The sequence below is a fragment of the Dunckerocampus dactyliophorus genome, chromosome 5 (genome assembly GCF_027744805.1).
Source record: "Dunckerocampus dactyliophorus isolate RoL2022-P2 chromosome 5, RoL_Ddac_1.1, whole genome shotgun sequence".
NCBI lineage: Eukaryota > Metazoa > Chordata > Actinopteri > Syngnathiformes > Syngnathidae > Dunckerocampus > Dunckerocampus dactyliophorus.
In genome coordinates, this window is record NC_072823.1 from 8,600,218 (window position 1) to 8,618,494 (window position 18,277).

An 18,277-nucleotide genomic window follows, 5' to 3' on the forward strand; every position below is an offset into this window, starting at 1 on the left:
CCATTTCAGTTAGGGGTGGGAATTTCTAGCCACCTAATCATTCCATTTGATTACAATTCCGATGTCATTGCAAATATCAATTAGAGAAAGCTGAAGTTCCTAAGTGTAAGACACTACCAAAATGGCTGAGAGTAAACTCTGACCTGCGCCCGCTGCATTTAAAGCGAGCATCTGAAAGCACTTTGATTTCATGTAGTTGAAGGTAAAAATGAGCTGGACAAGAGCCAGACAATATGCAAGTCATACAAGCTTAAAATATTTTGGGAACACGACAAACATGAGAAACCACATAGCACGTTTTCACCCGAACCAGGAGGAAAAACAGCCGGCTGAAGTTGCTTCTAACAAGAGAACCATCGAGAAGGTGATATCTAATTATCCACCCAACTCGGAAAAGGCAAAGCGAATAACAGAGTCAATCGCAACTTTTATTGTGAAGGATTTGTGGCCTTGTTCGAGAAGCAGGGCTTTTGTGCTTTGTTGCACAGTTTGGAACGCAGATACAACATCCCATCTCAACGTTATTTCACTGACACTGCAATTGCGAATAAGGGCAGCCTAGTTTTTTGGTTATTCATTCTGTTTTTGACTTGGCTATACAGCAAAATTATTTTTTGTCAGAGATTCTATACTCAGGATTTTTGTTTGAATTCAGAAGATGTAACCTTCCAATTATTAAAAGATAATGGAAGTAAATTCATCTGTTTCATGTTTATGTTAATTGTGGATCATAACAAATATGCTTTGTTTTAGTAGTACACAGTGAGTAAAAATAAATTACATACAGAAAAAAATTATGGGTGAAAAAACTGGCAAACTATTGATCACAATAGCACACAGCTAGTGGGTGCACACAGAGTGCTGCTGCTGTGTGTGTGCTCACTTGCAGCCCCGCCTCGCCTCACTGAGACAGACTGAATGACTGGAGGGTTCACTCACTCCGTTCATTCCGCTACAGAACCAACATGCCCAGGTGTTGAGACAGATGCACAGAGTGAATCCTCTTGTCGTCCAGTCTGTTTGGTAGAGAGAGAGGAGGAAAACAAACGCGTATACACATGTCAAGATATCAAGGCCGGCAAAATTATCGACTTTGTATTTACTTATCGTGCGATTAATTGATGTATTGATTATTGTGATAGATACTGTAGAGTTGAGCTGTACTTGTATGAGGGAGTATGTGTTCACCATATCCTATTTGCACATGACAACATGATGAGCCATTGCTTTAACTGCACAATAAAGTAATGTTTCACAGGACACGGAACAGTGGTGCAGCCCTGCAGTGCCCTCCCTTGCAGCAATCCTTGGCTAATTTACTGACCTCCCATCTACAGATCAAGCCCTTTTTGCCTCTGGAGGTCAACAATAGAGAGATGAAAAAGCCGGGAGGAGGGGTAGTACTGAAGAGAATGATCAATACTTTGCTTTACTTAATAATCTCCACTGCAGTCACAACTATCAAGACCTCTTAATGTGCTTCTATCCAGGGTCCCTTTCCTCTTCTACTCGTCCTCTTTGCCTTCATCATTCACTCTCCTCTCCTCCGGTTCTCCACCTCTTTCCTCATCATTAATCTCTGAAAATCGTTGGCTACATACATTCTTCCCAATCAATGCAATTCTACCAAGGTCTTGTCTGATTTACCACATGGTTGAATCCCTGTATGAATCTTGGCTGGCTGGGGAAGTCTTGCACTGAGAGGGAACGGGAGAGGAGAAGTGCCCGATAATGGAAATCATCATCATAAAGTACACCAAGTCAAAGTCATACCTTAGCCACACCTACAGTATATTTTCATTCACCTATGTATTCATTCATGTGTACATGCACCGGCCTCCCACAAGCATGGTGTTGGCTTTGGCCCGACTGGCAACCAGCTGGGACCAGGCAGGCTCGGCTTCCTGCCCCCCCCCCCGCTCTGATCCAGTGCACTAACATTCGTAGGCTCCCAGCTGGGAGTAGCACAGGGCAGCCATTGGGTCAAGCCTTCCAAATCCCTGAACAAACCCACAAAAACACATATTTACCATTGCTGACTCTCATAATTTTCTTCGTTCCTCAGATTTAAGTCAAAGCCAGCACTGTAAGTCATTCTGTGAAGACTGGGCTTCTATAAAGCGTACAGTGCAGTTAATCCCCAAACATTCACAATTCAGCATTCACATCCCTGCAAATTTGTGGATTTTAATAGGAAAATAGGCCGTTTTTCCACAGAAAACATATCACATTCAAACTAAGCTGGTAACTATTAAATAATGGTAAAGCATAAAATGTACAGCAGAATAATACAGCATACAGTTAAGCATACATGTAAGACATAACGTGACGCCAGTGCAAGATGGCGGCACCCTGTGAGGACACGAAAGCCCTAGCTTCTACAGACGACTTCCTTCCGGCCTCAAACTTCCAGCGAGGTGAAAACTAATATATGATTGTCGTTACTGGAATTACAATAGGCAAGCGGAGTTGCTTATGTAGGCGCGACTTGGAGAACAGCTAGCCTGTTGGTTCTCAGCAGCCTGTGGAGCAGCGGAACCACATACCACCGCTCGCTGTTTTAGAGGGACATTGTGGCAGCGTCACCACAGGCGGAAGTGCAGTTGTCACTGATGGACAAATTGCTTAAAAAAAATAATTAGTTATCGTTACTAGTTACTTTCCCAAATAACGGAATCAGTCATTGATAAATGCAATTAGTTAACAGGGAAACTAACTGAATGTTCAAATGTCTGGCATGTTCAGTTTGGAGCTTATCATACCATAATGGAACGATCTGCTTGTGTTATGTGTTGAATGAGGTTTGGAGTTCCAATGTCCGTGAATGCACCTCACGTGTGACTGTTGGATAATTGACGGAACTCTGTCAGGACACTACAGTAATAACATGCCACATTTCACTGTCGGTAACGGAGTTGTAATGTTTGAAATAGTAATTAATTTGATTACTCGTAACTGGAAAACAATAAGGCCATTATTTTTAACACCATTACTCCCAACACTGACGCTAAACTCATATCCAGGCTAAAGGCGAGAGACCATGACTCCGATTCCATCTGTTCTATCGATCATTGCTCATTATTCATTAGTGGTGAGTACCTACACATTTTATAGATATATATGAATAAATAAATATATTTAAAATGTTTTTCATAAGTATGTGAAGCATATTTAGGGCTTAAAACTGCATTGCTCTTCTATGCATTTAGCTTGTTAGATTCTTTTGTCGTGAGCAAACCATGGCAATTGAGAGACGGGAGGGGCTTCTGGAACTGAATCTAATCTAGTAATTACCTCAGTTACTTTTATTGCAAATATTAATCTGAAATCATTGGACAACGTCAACGTCAAGCTAGCAGAAGGGTTTGGAGGAGGGAGTCAACGTAGCATCTGGTGGCGCCGCAACACAGCAGCATATTCCAGGCTTTATTATATGTCCAAAATAGGGGTGTCACGAGATCTCGCGAGAAATGTGACAATATTTCTCGTTTAGAGAATAGCTGTCTTGCGGAAAGAGGGCAGACAGGAGTCTATTAAAATGTGAAGTATGGCATCACCCAACAGCTCTTCAACAGTTCAACAGCTGCCGCAGAAGCTGTAATAATTCTACACGCATGTGATAGTAGAATCGATTTTGGAAATTACTACTTCCTGCGGTATGGTACCTTAAGCATTATGGAAACTGTAGTTCTTTTAGTGTATATTTAGTGAATAGTGGGGATCTACAGTAATTCCATTACATTATCTGCAGGTTACGGAGGTGTTGTCATGTTTTGGCCAAGGAGTTTCCATTGACATTATACTGTAGAGTTCATTCACTTCACTTGTCATCATCAGGAATATCATGCACTGTGAAACACTATGGATCGCTTCCGCCAGACAGGTAATCTTTGGAATTGATCTGAATGAACCACCCCAGCTCACCAGCAATCAATCAAAACCGAATTAACTGTTTTGCATTATCATGAAAGGTACCACACTATCCGTAGCAGCCTAGGTAATGGTCCATGTGTGCAAGGGTAAATAAATGTAACTGTTTACTCACTCATGTATAGTCATGCATTGCAAACCCCCAACAACCAAGAGAGCAGCGCTGACACAAAGATAAATGAAACCCACGCATCCTGGATTAAAGGCAGGGACCCCGGAAAAAGAACTCCATAGACAAAGAGACAACTAAGACACAGACCAGGACATATCACAGAACAGTCAATATGAACATCCCTGAAGGAGATGATTTCCCTCTCTAAATGTCCATCAAAGAACCAAGCAGCCTGCACATCAACCCCCAACTCACAGCTTGTCGATGTGTAAGTCTTGCAAGAACAAGGATTTTCACTGGATTAACAGGCAGTCTTAGCCAAACAAGAGATTTTTATTCCACTAATCAACTGCCTACAGGAAAAAGTTTTTTAAAAATAAATAAATAAAAAGCTTTTGTTGCTTTGTTTTCCAATGAGTGAACAAAGAAGTGATTCAGCTACTCTGAGGTCAAAACTAACAGAAATTCTCCAACAAACAAAGCTTCATAAGCTGTACTGCCAATTTAAATGTTGAATGTCTACAAAAGTTACCCATAACATAGTGACATTGATCAGTCTGCTGAGACTACACAGTATGTATGTGACATTTTTACCAAAAGGTGTGTTTATTTACCGGCAATATTACCGTAGAACATCGCACAATGACAAATGTGAGTATTACAGACAGCAGATGTCTCGTAATTTTGACTCAACGATATCATCAAAGACTTGCAACTCAACTTAGACTTTGACTTCAGTGACTCGGGACTTGACTCAAACTTTAGTCTGATGACTTGAAAATAAACTTGAGATTTTCAGTGTGTGTGTGTTGTTCAAATTTTTCAGGAAATGATGTACAGTCGTCTCTCGTTTATCGCAGCTAACTGGTACCAGACTGGACCGCGATAAGTGAATTTCCGCGAAGAAGGATTCAATATTAATAAATGGAATATTTTCGTAGTTATGGCATAGGAAACCTGTTTATGATTTTCTAAATATGTTTTTTAACGTTATTAGAGCCCACTACACATGAAATAGCACCCATATAGTCATCTTTACATTTGTATTAACCACTATAGGAGATATAATCAGAGAAGATATTCATTTATAAATTACTGTGTAAAAAAAAAAAAAAAACGCGATAGAGTGAGGGTGTGATGTTCGAACCGCGATGTAGTAAGGGACAACTGTAAGTATGTAGGACCGTATTGCACCGGATCGTATTGTTGGCTGAATGTCACAAAAGATATCGTATTGTGAGCTGAATATCATGTATCGTATCATATCGTAAGATTAGTGTATCGCTACAGCCTTAGTGTGTTGAGTAAAATGTGTCCCCATTCAAAATATGAACTAATGTGATCGTTATGTCATTTTCAGCAACATAACATAACAAGCAACAGAATCTGCCTTATTGAATGCATCTATTAACGTACATTTCTATGCACTGACTAAATCCAGAATGCTATGTCAGCATTCTTTTTCTATGACTAAGTTCTGTCACACTGGTCTTATTTTATTTTGAAAATAAAGCAAAATGCATTCACTGTATCTGTCAAATTGAACAGATAGTTACATTGTTCAAATGGAATTGTATTTGATAAACACTAAGCAGTGCTTATGACTTGGAAGGACGTGAAAATTTCAAGACTTCGATCATGACCCGACCGATCTTGTCCTGACTTTAGACTTGACTTGAGATTTGAGATTAAAGACTTCACACTTGCAAAACTCTGACTTTCTCCCACCTTTGACAGACAGACAGAAGGCATTTTGGGATATATCACCACATGAGGCAGGACTTCAATGATCACCTCACAGACACAACCCTCACGAGGTCGCAACCCTCAAGCACAATAACTGTCATGGGTTTAAGATTGGCTTCCATGCTTCTGTGGCTTCAACCCTAATAAGCAGTCACCCATGCAGTGCAACCTATCAGAAGACCCCATTCTGGCCTGGTTGCACACACTGGGCAGAAGCAATATAACCCAAGAAAACAGAAAGAACATGGCAGCAAAGACTACACTGAGAAAACGCCATCTCCATCTGTAGTTACTAGACCATTCTGTATCAGTTTACAGAACAGAACATGTAGTCGGTGCCATTTGTCTGCATTTGCAAACATGCAAGTGCTATGTCACTAAGCTCGAGCAAGCCTGCCCACTGGGCCACGTGAGGGTTTGAGCGACAGGGGACTTTGGCTGCGTAAGGGATTAAATCAGGAAGCCAAACCAGAACCACTTTGGTAGCCATGTGTGTGTGTGTCAGGACTAATCACTTAATGAACAGGGAAGAGCACCACTGCTGTGAGCAGGACAGTCAGCTCAACCAGAGGACATACTCCTCCTCTCCTCTAATAATACCACCCAGCTACCAGAGATTTAGCCCACTGGAAGGTGCTTGGCCCGTGAGACATCCACTGTTGCAAGCCAGCCCTTTCTGAAAGACCTGGCTGAGAGAGCTGACATATTTGGTCATTGATCAAACGCGATATTATGCATGTCATTAATTTAAATAGGTCTGGCGTGGTTTAGCTGCATGGGTGCTGCTTATGTAATTCTTTTTTTAACAGAACATACTAATCACACGTGAGGCTTTTCCTTCAGTACAAGTAAATGTAATTTGAGCTCGGTTTTCTCCAAAATATTTTGCCCAAATATTACCTCGGTAACAGTTATGGTAAAATATTGCACCTAACACACTTGTATTTTACCGTTTGATGACTCAGTCTTGTTGTGTTATTAATACAGGGACTGGAGGAGCCCAACTGTGCTCGTAACGTGTCTTTATTACAAAACGTACCAGTTAGCATGCCATCAACTGGAACCAGAAGTTCCCCAGCTCCGTCGCCCATCCGTTGGGGCCCTATGATTTCCGCGTTAACAGAATCACGGACAGAATCGCGGAATTGGCCAAGAAATATGTAATCTACTGTTAAACACGCAATCTCGCAGAAATTGACATAATGTGAATGAAATGCTGTCGTCATGAGAAGGAACGTATGTGTGGGGAACTATCAATCGTGATACTGATGATTATTTTGTGCATTGAGAGTGTTTCATCTTAAAGATTTCAAGATTCCAATCCAGGCACGGCGCAGGGGTGAAAACCTGTCACTGTGAGTGGAGATTCCCCCCAAAAATGAGGCTTTATCGTTGGTACTTCAGACACTGCTTTATCATGATTGGTCAACTTTCCCCTTCAATTTGGTATTAATATGCACACTTAAACCATAGCCGTCGTGAGTGCACAAAAAAGTGATGTTCAAATTCAACCCATTCATAAGGAGTGATGCCAACATCAGACTGGAATAAAAGACATGTAGGATGATTATTTTTATATTTATCAGTGCTCATGTGAAACAAATCTAAATGTGACCGTGTAAAATGAAAATGTTTGACCCGGAATTGCTATAAAATTGATGAACCAATTAATTATTTTCAATATTTCAAGTTAATGCCTCTCACCCAAAGTCAGCTGGGATAGGCTTCAACATACCCGCAACTAGGCCTGTCACGATAACCAATAAAACGATTAATCGAACAATAGATCAAACATGCGGCTCAATAAATTGACATGTGCGACATGTACGTACAGTATGCCTGTTCCATTTCCTCGTCTTGGTGTAGCACACAGGCTGGATGACAAGAGGGTTCACTCTGCTTGTGTCTGAGCGCAATGGTTGTATAGTCACAATAAGGGAAAGAGTGAGCCTCGCTAATATGAATAACAGCACAAAAGCGATAGTTTCTAAGTCGAATGCCACAGTTGCAGTGTGGATGTGCTGTGGGGCTTTCGTCCCAGCGGTTGTCGCTTGATGGGGCGTTTGATCGGCGAAGTGACTGTATAGTGCCGGGCGGCGCAAGCTCGCGATACCAAGGGTATGTGAAGTGGTGACGCACCGCGATTCGTAATGTAAGTGCTGTAGCAGGCATCTTCTGTGCCTCACACAGATACACTACACTTGAGTACCATCTCGTGGCTCAAATGTGACATGATACAGTGATCATTGAATGATAAACTTAATGATCATATGGTCTAAAAAAAAAAAGTTGAAATTATCGATTATCGTCGATAATTTATAGCACAATTATCGACCAGCAAAATCTGTTATCATGACAGGCCTACCCGCGACCCTAGTGAGGATAAGCAGCATAGAAAATGGATGGATGGATGGATTTCAAGTTAAATAAGATAAAATGGTTTATGTTTTATAAGTGTGCAGGAGTAGGCTGTTCATGGCTTCAGGTCAAATGTCTGAAGGGGTACGCGACAGTAAAAAGTTTGGGCACCACCGACTTACACGACTGCTTCAAAAAAGCCTCGCTAGAAAATTGGGACAAAATCCGCCCATAAATACATTATGAGGCACGGATGATCCAGGCAACACCACATCATTACCAGTCTGCACCCAGCAGACCAACGTGCCAGCAGCATTCCAACAGCAAAGCCTCCCCTGTGACAGCAAACTGGGAACCGGGTCTTTCTGCAAGTGAGACATCCTCCCTCAGCCAAAAATGATTATATAGGAGTACCAGCAGAGAGGAGGTGTTATATTTATAATTAATCTGTTGTGTAACACACTGCATGCAACATTTATTTGCAATGTAGGCTCATGGAGATGTAGCAGATACAGTATTGTGTATTGTGCACTCACCTCGAACAACATAAGGTACCCCAGCACTGCTGGTGAGTTCACCCTCAAGGTACAGTGTTCGGTTCAGTTTGGTACAATACACATTTTATTAAGGGTACATGATTCCAAAAAAACTGACCTGAACCATACCAATTTTCGGTATTTCAGTTTTGTGGTGGGGGTGGTTTCAGTGGTATGCTTTCATACGCTCGCAGAGTGTCGGGCTAGACAGACTGCTGTCTGCTGATTGGTCGGCAGGCATTTAATTAATTGAACGGGAAGAAAAAACGGATTATGACGGAAAAGAGGATTCAAAGTCGCGTTTCTTGTTAAGAGGTATTACCACATTGCGTTTATTTTCTTGTTTAATTTATTGATGAATTGCACGCTGTCTTGCTGGTATGCCAAGACATCACGCTACAGTGGAGCTTCGGTTAGCGTACGCCACGTTTAGCATATTTTTCGATTTAGGTCAAAAATGCCTCGGTTTGCGTACATTGTCCCGGTTGGTGCATCATATGGCGTGCATCTTACGGTGTTACGAATGCGTGACTTCAACTGCGTTTGTAATGTATTTTAATCACATAACTTTCCTAAAAGCAGCTTGTTACTGTTAGCATGGAAACCAGAACTGGAAGTCATTGTCATTAGCAGTTGACTCTGGAGTTCTTTGCAAACTAACACAGTTACGCCACAAGCCTCTGCCTCTGTTGTTGATCACGGCAGCAAAATAACCCACAATGGAGCCAAAATTCAGAGTGCCGGCAAGGCCGGGAGGCCAGACACACCCTGGACTGGTCGCCAGCCAATCGCAAGGCACATCAGACAGACAACCTTTTACACTCACATTCATACCTATGGACAATTTAGAGTTAATTAACCTAACATGCATGTTTTGTCTGAAACGGATTGATAGGACTTGCATTATTCCTTATGAGAAAATGTGGCTACACTGTACTTACATAGCAGCCTGCAATGGAAACACAAGCCTGATCGGGGGCTAATGTGACTCAATTGGTACCATGACAAACTAAACTGAGCAGAACGATCAAGCATCCCGTCTTTAATAAGATACCCTCAAGTTTTGATTGAGTTAGAAAGGTATTAGTTGTGGTTGTAGTGGTGTTGAACTTCACGGCAATATAGTGAGTGGTGGTTTATAAACTTATTCAGCAGTATTAGAGGTACCAAATATTAGAAATGCATACTGATGGATGGATACTTCTCTGATTGTGTCTTTGATCCAACTCCTGATTTGAAATTAGAATATACAGGTGCACCTCATGTCACCTTACGAATGGAAGTTGGCCAGGGAGATGTATTTCCGATCGCAACGTTTGAGAAAAGAAGCTCAGAGGGAGTGCAAAGAGACAAATCCCATAAGCGAACATTTGGGAAACGAACAGACCAGGGGCATTTTTGAAGAAAACACTGACCGAGAAAAAGCAATTTACACGCTTACACGGTTGCTCAGCATGACCGGCTGGGCCAGGTAGGAGATGTAACGCCTGTTCAATGCGTTTTAGACACCAGATGGGAGGAAAATCTCTCAGCAGAAAGACTGGCTTTTTAAAGGGTCACAAGAACTGCATCAGTGCTTGCTTCTGTCTCCTTTCATGTGGCTCCACCAGACGCATGTACCTCATAGGACTCCTCCACACTGCCCACTTACCAGGACCAAACATCACCTCAACTCATATATGATGGAGTGGCCTCCTGCTTCACCGTGAATCGCCATGTGCAACAACAAACTGCATTGTCATTGCGGTCAATAGTGAGATATGTGAGACCACTTGGGTGCCCAAGGATAAATGAAGACAGATTCACGTAGCTGTTATTTCCCAGCACCTGTCAAGGTGGAGACTTGGAGGGGAGGAAACCAACGTCATGCAGCCCAGAGCCTTGAGGAGAACTGCCTGCCTGACTGACTGACTGCCTCTCTGCCTGTCTGCCAGCGGACTAAGAATAGATCAATGCATCAGGCAAATAGGGATTAACGGCGCGGTGCTCCAACCTGAACACGTACCGACACCAACAGGGGAAAGAGCCCAAAAAGTTTATTCTCACATGACACACACACACACACACACACAAGCCAATGCAAGGCAGCATCGCCTAAATCCACAGCACCCCTCCCCACTCCGCTGTCCCACTGCGTGAACAATGATTATGTCAGCCGCTCAGTGGAAGAAACAGCAAAGCACAAGGAGCTGCTTGAACACTTTAATGACGCGCTGCTGTCATCAAATGAAGAGAGCAATTCAGCAAGGGGTGCTGCTAACCTGTCTGTCCTTTGCCCAGCGTCTTCTCCAAACGGTACGGTCCCACGTAATTGGCATGCGGGGCTCCGCTGTTGTCTTTACCGGACGATGACATGACGAATGTTGCAGGGAATCAGTTACTTTCTATAACGAAGCGCTGACGATGAAAACACACTCCCGGGCCGCTTTAAGGTATTTCTTTTAAAAAAAAAAAACAAAAACAACTCCACAGCCTTCTCCGCTTCTTGCCTCCTTTCCCCAACCTCACTCGGTGTTTGAGGAGGACGAGGTTGTCCCTTTCTCTCCAATCACCGCAGACAAGCCTCCAGTGCCTTCAAAGCATTGTCGGTCCGTGCGAGCTGCGCTGCCGCCGAGCGACTGTGGGCGGTGCTGCTGCGGAGGCGTGAGGGACGACTGACAGCGATCACAGCCAACCAGGGAGCAGAGTTTTAGCTACCGCCTACTGTCTTGTTGCTGGACAAATTTGTACAGTTTGAAGTCAATGTTATCATTATTCCCTCTGATTTTTAAGCCTAACTGATAGGATCAGTTCTTTGTTGAAATTATATAATATATTTGATATTATATTGAATATTTCGTTTTACATGCACTAAGGTGGCCGTAAACACACAAACACCATCCATCCATCCATCAATCTTCTATGCCGTTTATCTTAATTTGGGTCGCGGTTATGCTGGAGCCTATCCCAGCTGACTTGGGGCGAGAGGGTGCAGGGTACACCCCGAACTGGTCGCCAGCCAATCGCACGGCAACACACAAACACCATAAAACAAATTCAAAGGCAACATCCTAAAAATACTGAAATCACATCAACTCTGCAGGATCAAAAACAAAAGTAAAAGAAAAGTGTTGCAGATGCCAAAAACACAAACAAACTTCCAAAAACAGCAGCATGAGAGAAATGCTGCAAGTTCTCAGAGTGAAACATAAGTTTGCTAGGCAACCGGGGGTTACAGACATATTTCTTTATGTCTTTGTGACACACTTTGTCCTAATATTTTACAATAGAGCGACCGATTTACACAACAAACGTTAGCGTAAAGACGGAGATTTCTCGTAAATGTATTTACGACTATTTACGAGAATAAAGTCGTCAAAAATTATCTGAGATTTTGAGAGTAAAGTCGATGAGCTATGCTCTACTTTCCCTCTGACACGTATGACACGTCATTTTACGACTTTTTTCTTGTAAATGTACGACTTTATTCTTGTAATATTACGAGTTTTTTCTGGTAAATTTATTTACGAGAATACAGTCGTCAAAAATGATCAGAGATTTCGAGAGTAAAGCCTATGAGCTATGCTCTATTTTCCCTCTGACACATACGACACGATGACACGTCATTTTACGACTTTATTCTTGTAATATTACGAGTTTTTTTCTCGTAAATTTATTTACGGCTATTTACGAGAATACAGTCGTCAAAAATTATCTGAGATTTCGAGAGTAAAGTCTATGAGCTATGCTCTATTTTCCCTCTGACACATACGACACGATGACACATCATTTTACAACTTTTTTCTTGTAAATGTACGACTTTATTCTTGTAATATTACGAGTTTTTTTCTCGTAAATTTATTTACGGCTATTTACGAGAATACAGTCGTCAAAAATTATCTGATATTTCGAGAGTAAAGTCTATGAGCTATGCTCCATTTTCCCTCTGACATGTACAGTATGTCACGTGGTCTTACGACTTTTTTCTGGTAAATTTCTAAGAAAAAACTCATAATATTACAAGAATAAAGTCGTAAATGTACGAGAAAAAAATCAATATTACAAAAAAAATTATTTGTTAATTATCGGAGATTTCGAGAATAAAGCCCTCTGACACGTATGACACGTGTACTATTTTCTCGTAAATTTTCGACTTTATTCTCGTAATATTACGGGTTTTTTTATCCTAAATTTACGACTATATTCTCATAAATTTACAAGAAAAAAGTCGTAAGACTACGTGTCGTACGTGTCAAGGGGAAAATAGAGCATAGCTCACAGACTTTATTCTTGAAATCTCCGATCATTTATTTTTCTCAATGTGGCCCTCATACTCTACAATTTTTCACATGCAGTTTTACATTTTAAAAAAAAACAATGCCACACACATGACGTATGAAATGGAAAAATGAACATTTAACATCATTTTTACCTGTAGTGGACACACTTGGCAAACAGCAACCAGAACGAGGAGGAAAGGAGGAGTTTGGAGGCACGTTTGTCCGCACTTGCAGCCTCATCACGCCTAACGACGCTTTGAATGCCTGTTCTTTTTTTAAAGTTTTCGAACCACCCTCTGCTTGCCTTAAATTTGTCAGCAGACTCACTTGTTGCAGGCATTTCAGTATTTTTAATTTCCAGCATTTTTCCATCACTTTAGCTTCATGACGTCTGTGTGTTTTTGGTTTTGGATTATTTCTGACGTTGCTGCACGTTTGCCCCAGTCGGCCACCGTATTAAACTTAATACAATGTACATAATGTACACACCAGGGACATCACGAGGAATGAAAGCTCGGGGAGGGGTGCATTTGCGCTTTTGCATATAAACAAAAACACTTCAATTTTGATTTGTATTTATGTTATTTTTTGTGGTAGCCAAATAAACTTATTGTGTATTTCCAATGGTGGGTAAGTGAAACATGCCACTAATATGGTGCCTTCTGTATGCGTGCATGCATCTAAATTAAACTCCCTTCCTTTTGCATCCAGCACTCCCACACAAGCGGAATGTTCTCTTCTTCGTGGCGTTTTTTAAAAACTCTCCACTTAAATGCAGCTTCAATTTGTGTTACAAATGCAAAACTCCCTCACAGTACGTAACGTATTGGATGTCTGGAACATTCTTTGAGTGATTAGAAAGCGTTTCTAGGCTTTGAGCTTGTTTTGCACTTGATAATAATCCAGCCTTGGGGAAAAAAAACAGTAATCTTTACTACTTCATAAGTGTGTATAAATATTTATACTCCCTTTATTTATCGAAGGACTGCTACTGGAATAGTTTCTTGTCCCTGCTTTTGTCATTGTCCACTCCCTCTGCTCTTTTTTACATACACACACAGACACACTACACACTCGCCCCGTGATTGCGTGCGTGCAGCAGGGGGGGAGCGTGTGTTGGACTTCCAATTCATTTCACACCCGACTGGTCTGAGACCTGTGACTGTGGCTCTGGCCTCTGTCTGTTCCTTGCACCCTTAGAGAGCACAGATGTCAGGGGACACATGCGAGAGACACACACACACGCTGCTTCTTCCACACACTCATGCTCAATTTGACCTCTAAATCTTCTTAAACAGAGTACAAAGTGGAAGGGGCGTCTGAAATATCAAATAGGAAGTATTGCATCAACAACACAAAGTAGGATTACCTCGAAGCTGAGGACATTCTAAGTAGGTTATTGAAAAAAACGTATATACTGAAGCCCACGTGCAGTCTAAGTAGTCACATGGTCTATTACAGTGTCTAATTAAGAATTCCTAATCACATATTTCATTATGATAAAACTGCTTAGGGTAGACTTTGTAGTTAATAAGAATGGTAGCTAACTCAATTATGATGACAAGTGCCCAGGCACGAAGCAATATTCTTATATTGTTTACAAACTTAGGGAATGATGAAGTTATTAGACACAGAAGGGCTTTGGGGGCAAAAAGTCCAAGGATTTGAATGAGAGCCAATAGCAGTTTTTGCTTTTGTTTAGTTATTTGTTATATATGAACAAATTAAAGGCAAAGTCACAAAAGCATTGAATGCAGATCAGGCTCTTTATAATTGCTTAGCATGTGACATGCAGCTTCCACCTAATGGCCACCTACAATTATTTTAATCTCATAATAACACCTTGAATTATGATTTAATTGACATGAAAAACAGTCAGGTATAACTAACCTAACATAGACCTACTAATAACATCCATGATATAGACAGATGCACACTATCACACTGTGGATCCACGCTGCCAGAAACATATCAAACAACAGTTGGCAGCAACAAGTTGTGTTACCACTCAGTCATGCATGTTGGTAAGATCAGCTTTCCCCTGGTGTTCTGCTGAGTCACCTCCAGTGCACGCGGTAACCGTGAGGAGCGCCTGTTGCCAAATCATTTAGTTTGATTCAGTTCCTGTCCGTAGTGTGAGCTTCCTCCCCCTAGCATAACATGCCAAAAAAACCACCACACTAGCCACAACAACCTTATAAAAGCTGCAGGTAAATGTTGAAAAAGCCCAGCCTCCTGAAGAACAGGACAGTTAACTTTGATTGGACTTTTTTGGGGGGTTTTTTTGCACAAAGCCTCCATATGACACGGCCACTACCGTCCCGTCTGCAGCTGGAGACCAGCAGGACAGTTCTTTGTGATGACCCTCACATTCTTTGCACAGAAAGTGCACTATGCGGACACGCTAGCACCTGCAGGTCAGGAAGTCCGTGTCAACATCTCCTCATCTTCTTCCACAGCATATGTTGCTGAAGTGAAAGTGTTAAGATGGAGAGAGAAGGCCACGGTGTATTAGTGGGAGATCATCAGGTGGGCCACAGGAAATGATCCAATTTCACTTAAATGATCCTGACAATGTGTATTTATTTGCTAGAAATAATGTATGCTCTTCCACTCGATGGCAGGTGTCCACCTGCTACCATTGGTACAATAGAATAAGTCATGGCACAAGATTTTTATCATTTAAAATATCCAATTATTTTCATGAATGCATTTGCGGCGGTGTGGCTCAGGTGGTAGAGTGGTCGTCTCCCAACCTGGTCTATCTTCTATGCTGCTTATCCTCACAAGGGGGGGTACTCACGGGTACTCCTTCGCTGACTTCGGGCGAGAGGCGAACCCTGGACTGGTCGCCAGCCAATCGCAGGGCACATATAGACAAACAATCATTCACGCTGGACAATAATAACCCATGAATGTTTTGGGAATGAGGGAGGAAACCGGAGTACCCGGAGAAAACCCACGCACGGGGAGCACATGCAAACTGCACACGGAGATGCCCGAAGGAGATTCAAACCCAGATCTTCCCGATCTCCTGACTGTGTGGCCAACATGCTAACCACTAGTCCACCGCGCGGCCCTGAAGGTTGCTGGTACGAATTTGGGTTTAGCTTTGTTGTGGTCGTGCTGTTGAGACATGGTTCATGATACTACATTTAGGCTGAGCTGGTGACTTGCAATTCTCTACCAAAACGCTAGGGGGCAGTTCCTGAGCGTGAGCAACCACAACTCTCATTGACTAACTATTTTGCTTCCTGTGTAGCACTAATAAACAATGGCTTAGCCAACGCCGTAACTCCCAGCACTGAAAATATGGTCCTTGACTCGATACAAGTTGGGACACCAGAACACAAACCTCCACCAAGGCGGAACTGTTAACAAAGCCATGAGAATTAAATGGGTGGCGCTATCATGATTCTGGAGAACGGAGTGTCCCAATTTGATGCAATTTGAGTGAAAATAAATCAATCAATAAATCACCCCTACATTTTTAACCAAATCATCCTTGGTCCACGTGTCACCCTTCGACAAAATTTTGTGAAAACTGTTGACATTCTTGCATAGACAGTCTTGTTGACTGAATCAGTCCTACTATTCACTGATGTGCAATGACTGATTGAAACAACCAAGCTGGGCTTTTGCACAGTACTGTACATCCATGATACTGTACTATAATACATGCAGGATGCAAGGATAGAAGGAAATGCATTGCAACGCTCAACGAGAATGCTTCCTTCCGTTTCACTTCTCATGAATAAAGTTCACAAGCACATGCCCCAATTCAGCACCTTTGAGCTCCTCCGTGAGAGTGTGTGTCATTTCTTCACACCAGGAGCCAGCTTGTGAGGGGAGGTGTGACCCAAAGTGCCGCACAGGTGACTGCATGATAGCAGGTGGACGGGGCATGTGATGTCAGCGCCAGGTGCAGGCAGGTGGGCGCCATCTCAATAATGCATCATCCCTGGCACCGGCACCGGTGCTGGCAGGAGTACGACTTTGAAGTGCTCCAAGAACATCTGTAGCCTGAGTTTTTAATCACCTCGTCTGTACCTCCCCGCTTCTCTATCCCGCTCCTTCGCCACTTGCATCCTTCTCTCCAACACCTCTGCAAAGAAATCAATGAGAAAGCGTCCTTGCTTGTGCCTGTTAGTCTGTGCAAGCCTTGTAAAAATGTGCAACGTAATATTCAATGAGCAAGATAAACACAAACTGTAATTTCTAGCTGTTTGTGAGAGCACTCATCAAGGTAAGATTATCGATTAGTGAGTGCAGATAAAACCAATTTAACCAAGAGTCAAACAGCAATTTCCATAATTGCAGGTTCCAACAGCCGGCAGCCTGTGTGTGTTTGTGCATGCTAATAGCACTGCCCTCAATGACTAAACAGTGCTGTATATGCAGCACAATTACTAATTATTCCCTGCTTTATTTTTTCATCTAATATGTTTGCTTTCGTAAAATGTAGGAGGTATTTCCATCAGACAGAGTAGAGTAGAGTTTGTTTTAATTTAGGACAGTTTGCATTTTTTGGGGTATTTTCCATTGTTATGTTTACCAACCTTTTTAACACTTTTGAGCGACCTTAGGGTACTGGTGTCAGTAGTACGATATAATATGTTCATGCGGGACTGACATTAACCACACAAGGGACCACACGTCCTAGAAAAAAACATCCAACCAGGATTTGAAAAGCACCCTGATGTACTTACAGAGCTGACGGTATCCTTATCGGCTGGTTTTTAAAGTCGGTGTTTATGCGTTACTTGTGACGTCGCACGGTTCATCAAAGAGAAGGGCAGTTCTTTTGCCGGTGATGGTGCTAAAAATGCATGGATTTCAAATCTCTGATGCAAGTAATCTCTGATGCAAATATGATGCAAAATTGACTAGTTTGATACCTACCTGACATACCTATGACGTGCGTCACATGATGCTAGGTGGTTGAGTAAATGGTAAATTTAGTGGACAATGAAAAGACGGCACTACTTTTAATATATACTGTATATATACACCTGTATATATACTGTATATATATATATATATATATATATATATATATATATATATATATATATACAGTAGTACCTCGCATAAACCTCCTTTTACGTAAATTCCACTGAACGTAAAGAATTTTTTGCATCGTATTACGTAAGAAATTCCATATAACGTAAAGCGTCAAGTCGGTGCGAGGTTTTTTTTTTCTTTCAATCAACTTTATTAATGCCTCAAGTCGGTGCAAGTTCAGACTAACACTTGGTGACGCCTTCGGATGCATCACGCTCTTATTGGCTGATTAACGGGGCACCGCCTACGCTCTCATCTCATTGGCTGAGTTA

At 41.9% G+C, this 18,277-nt stretch overlaps 1 protein-coding gene across 8 annotated transcripts in view; it reads right to left on the minus strand.

The window, feature by feature from the left end:
• brsk2a (BR serine/threonine kinase 2a) overlaps positions 1-11,281 on the minus strand; it is a 196,071-nt gene extending 184,790 nt beyond the window's left edge. For all 8 annotated transcript variants that reach the window (XM_054777190.1, XM_054777189.1, XM_054777183.1 and 5 more), the window contains exon 1: positions 10,944-11,281. In XM_054777190.1, the coding sequence (XP_054633165.1) occupies positions 10,944-11,037 (94 nt within the window). In that variant the 5' untranslated portion in view covers positions 11,038-11,281. The remainder of the gene's footprint in view (positions 1-10,943) is intronic.
• Between the last annotated feature and the right edge of the window lie 6,996 nt (positions 11,282-18,277).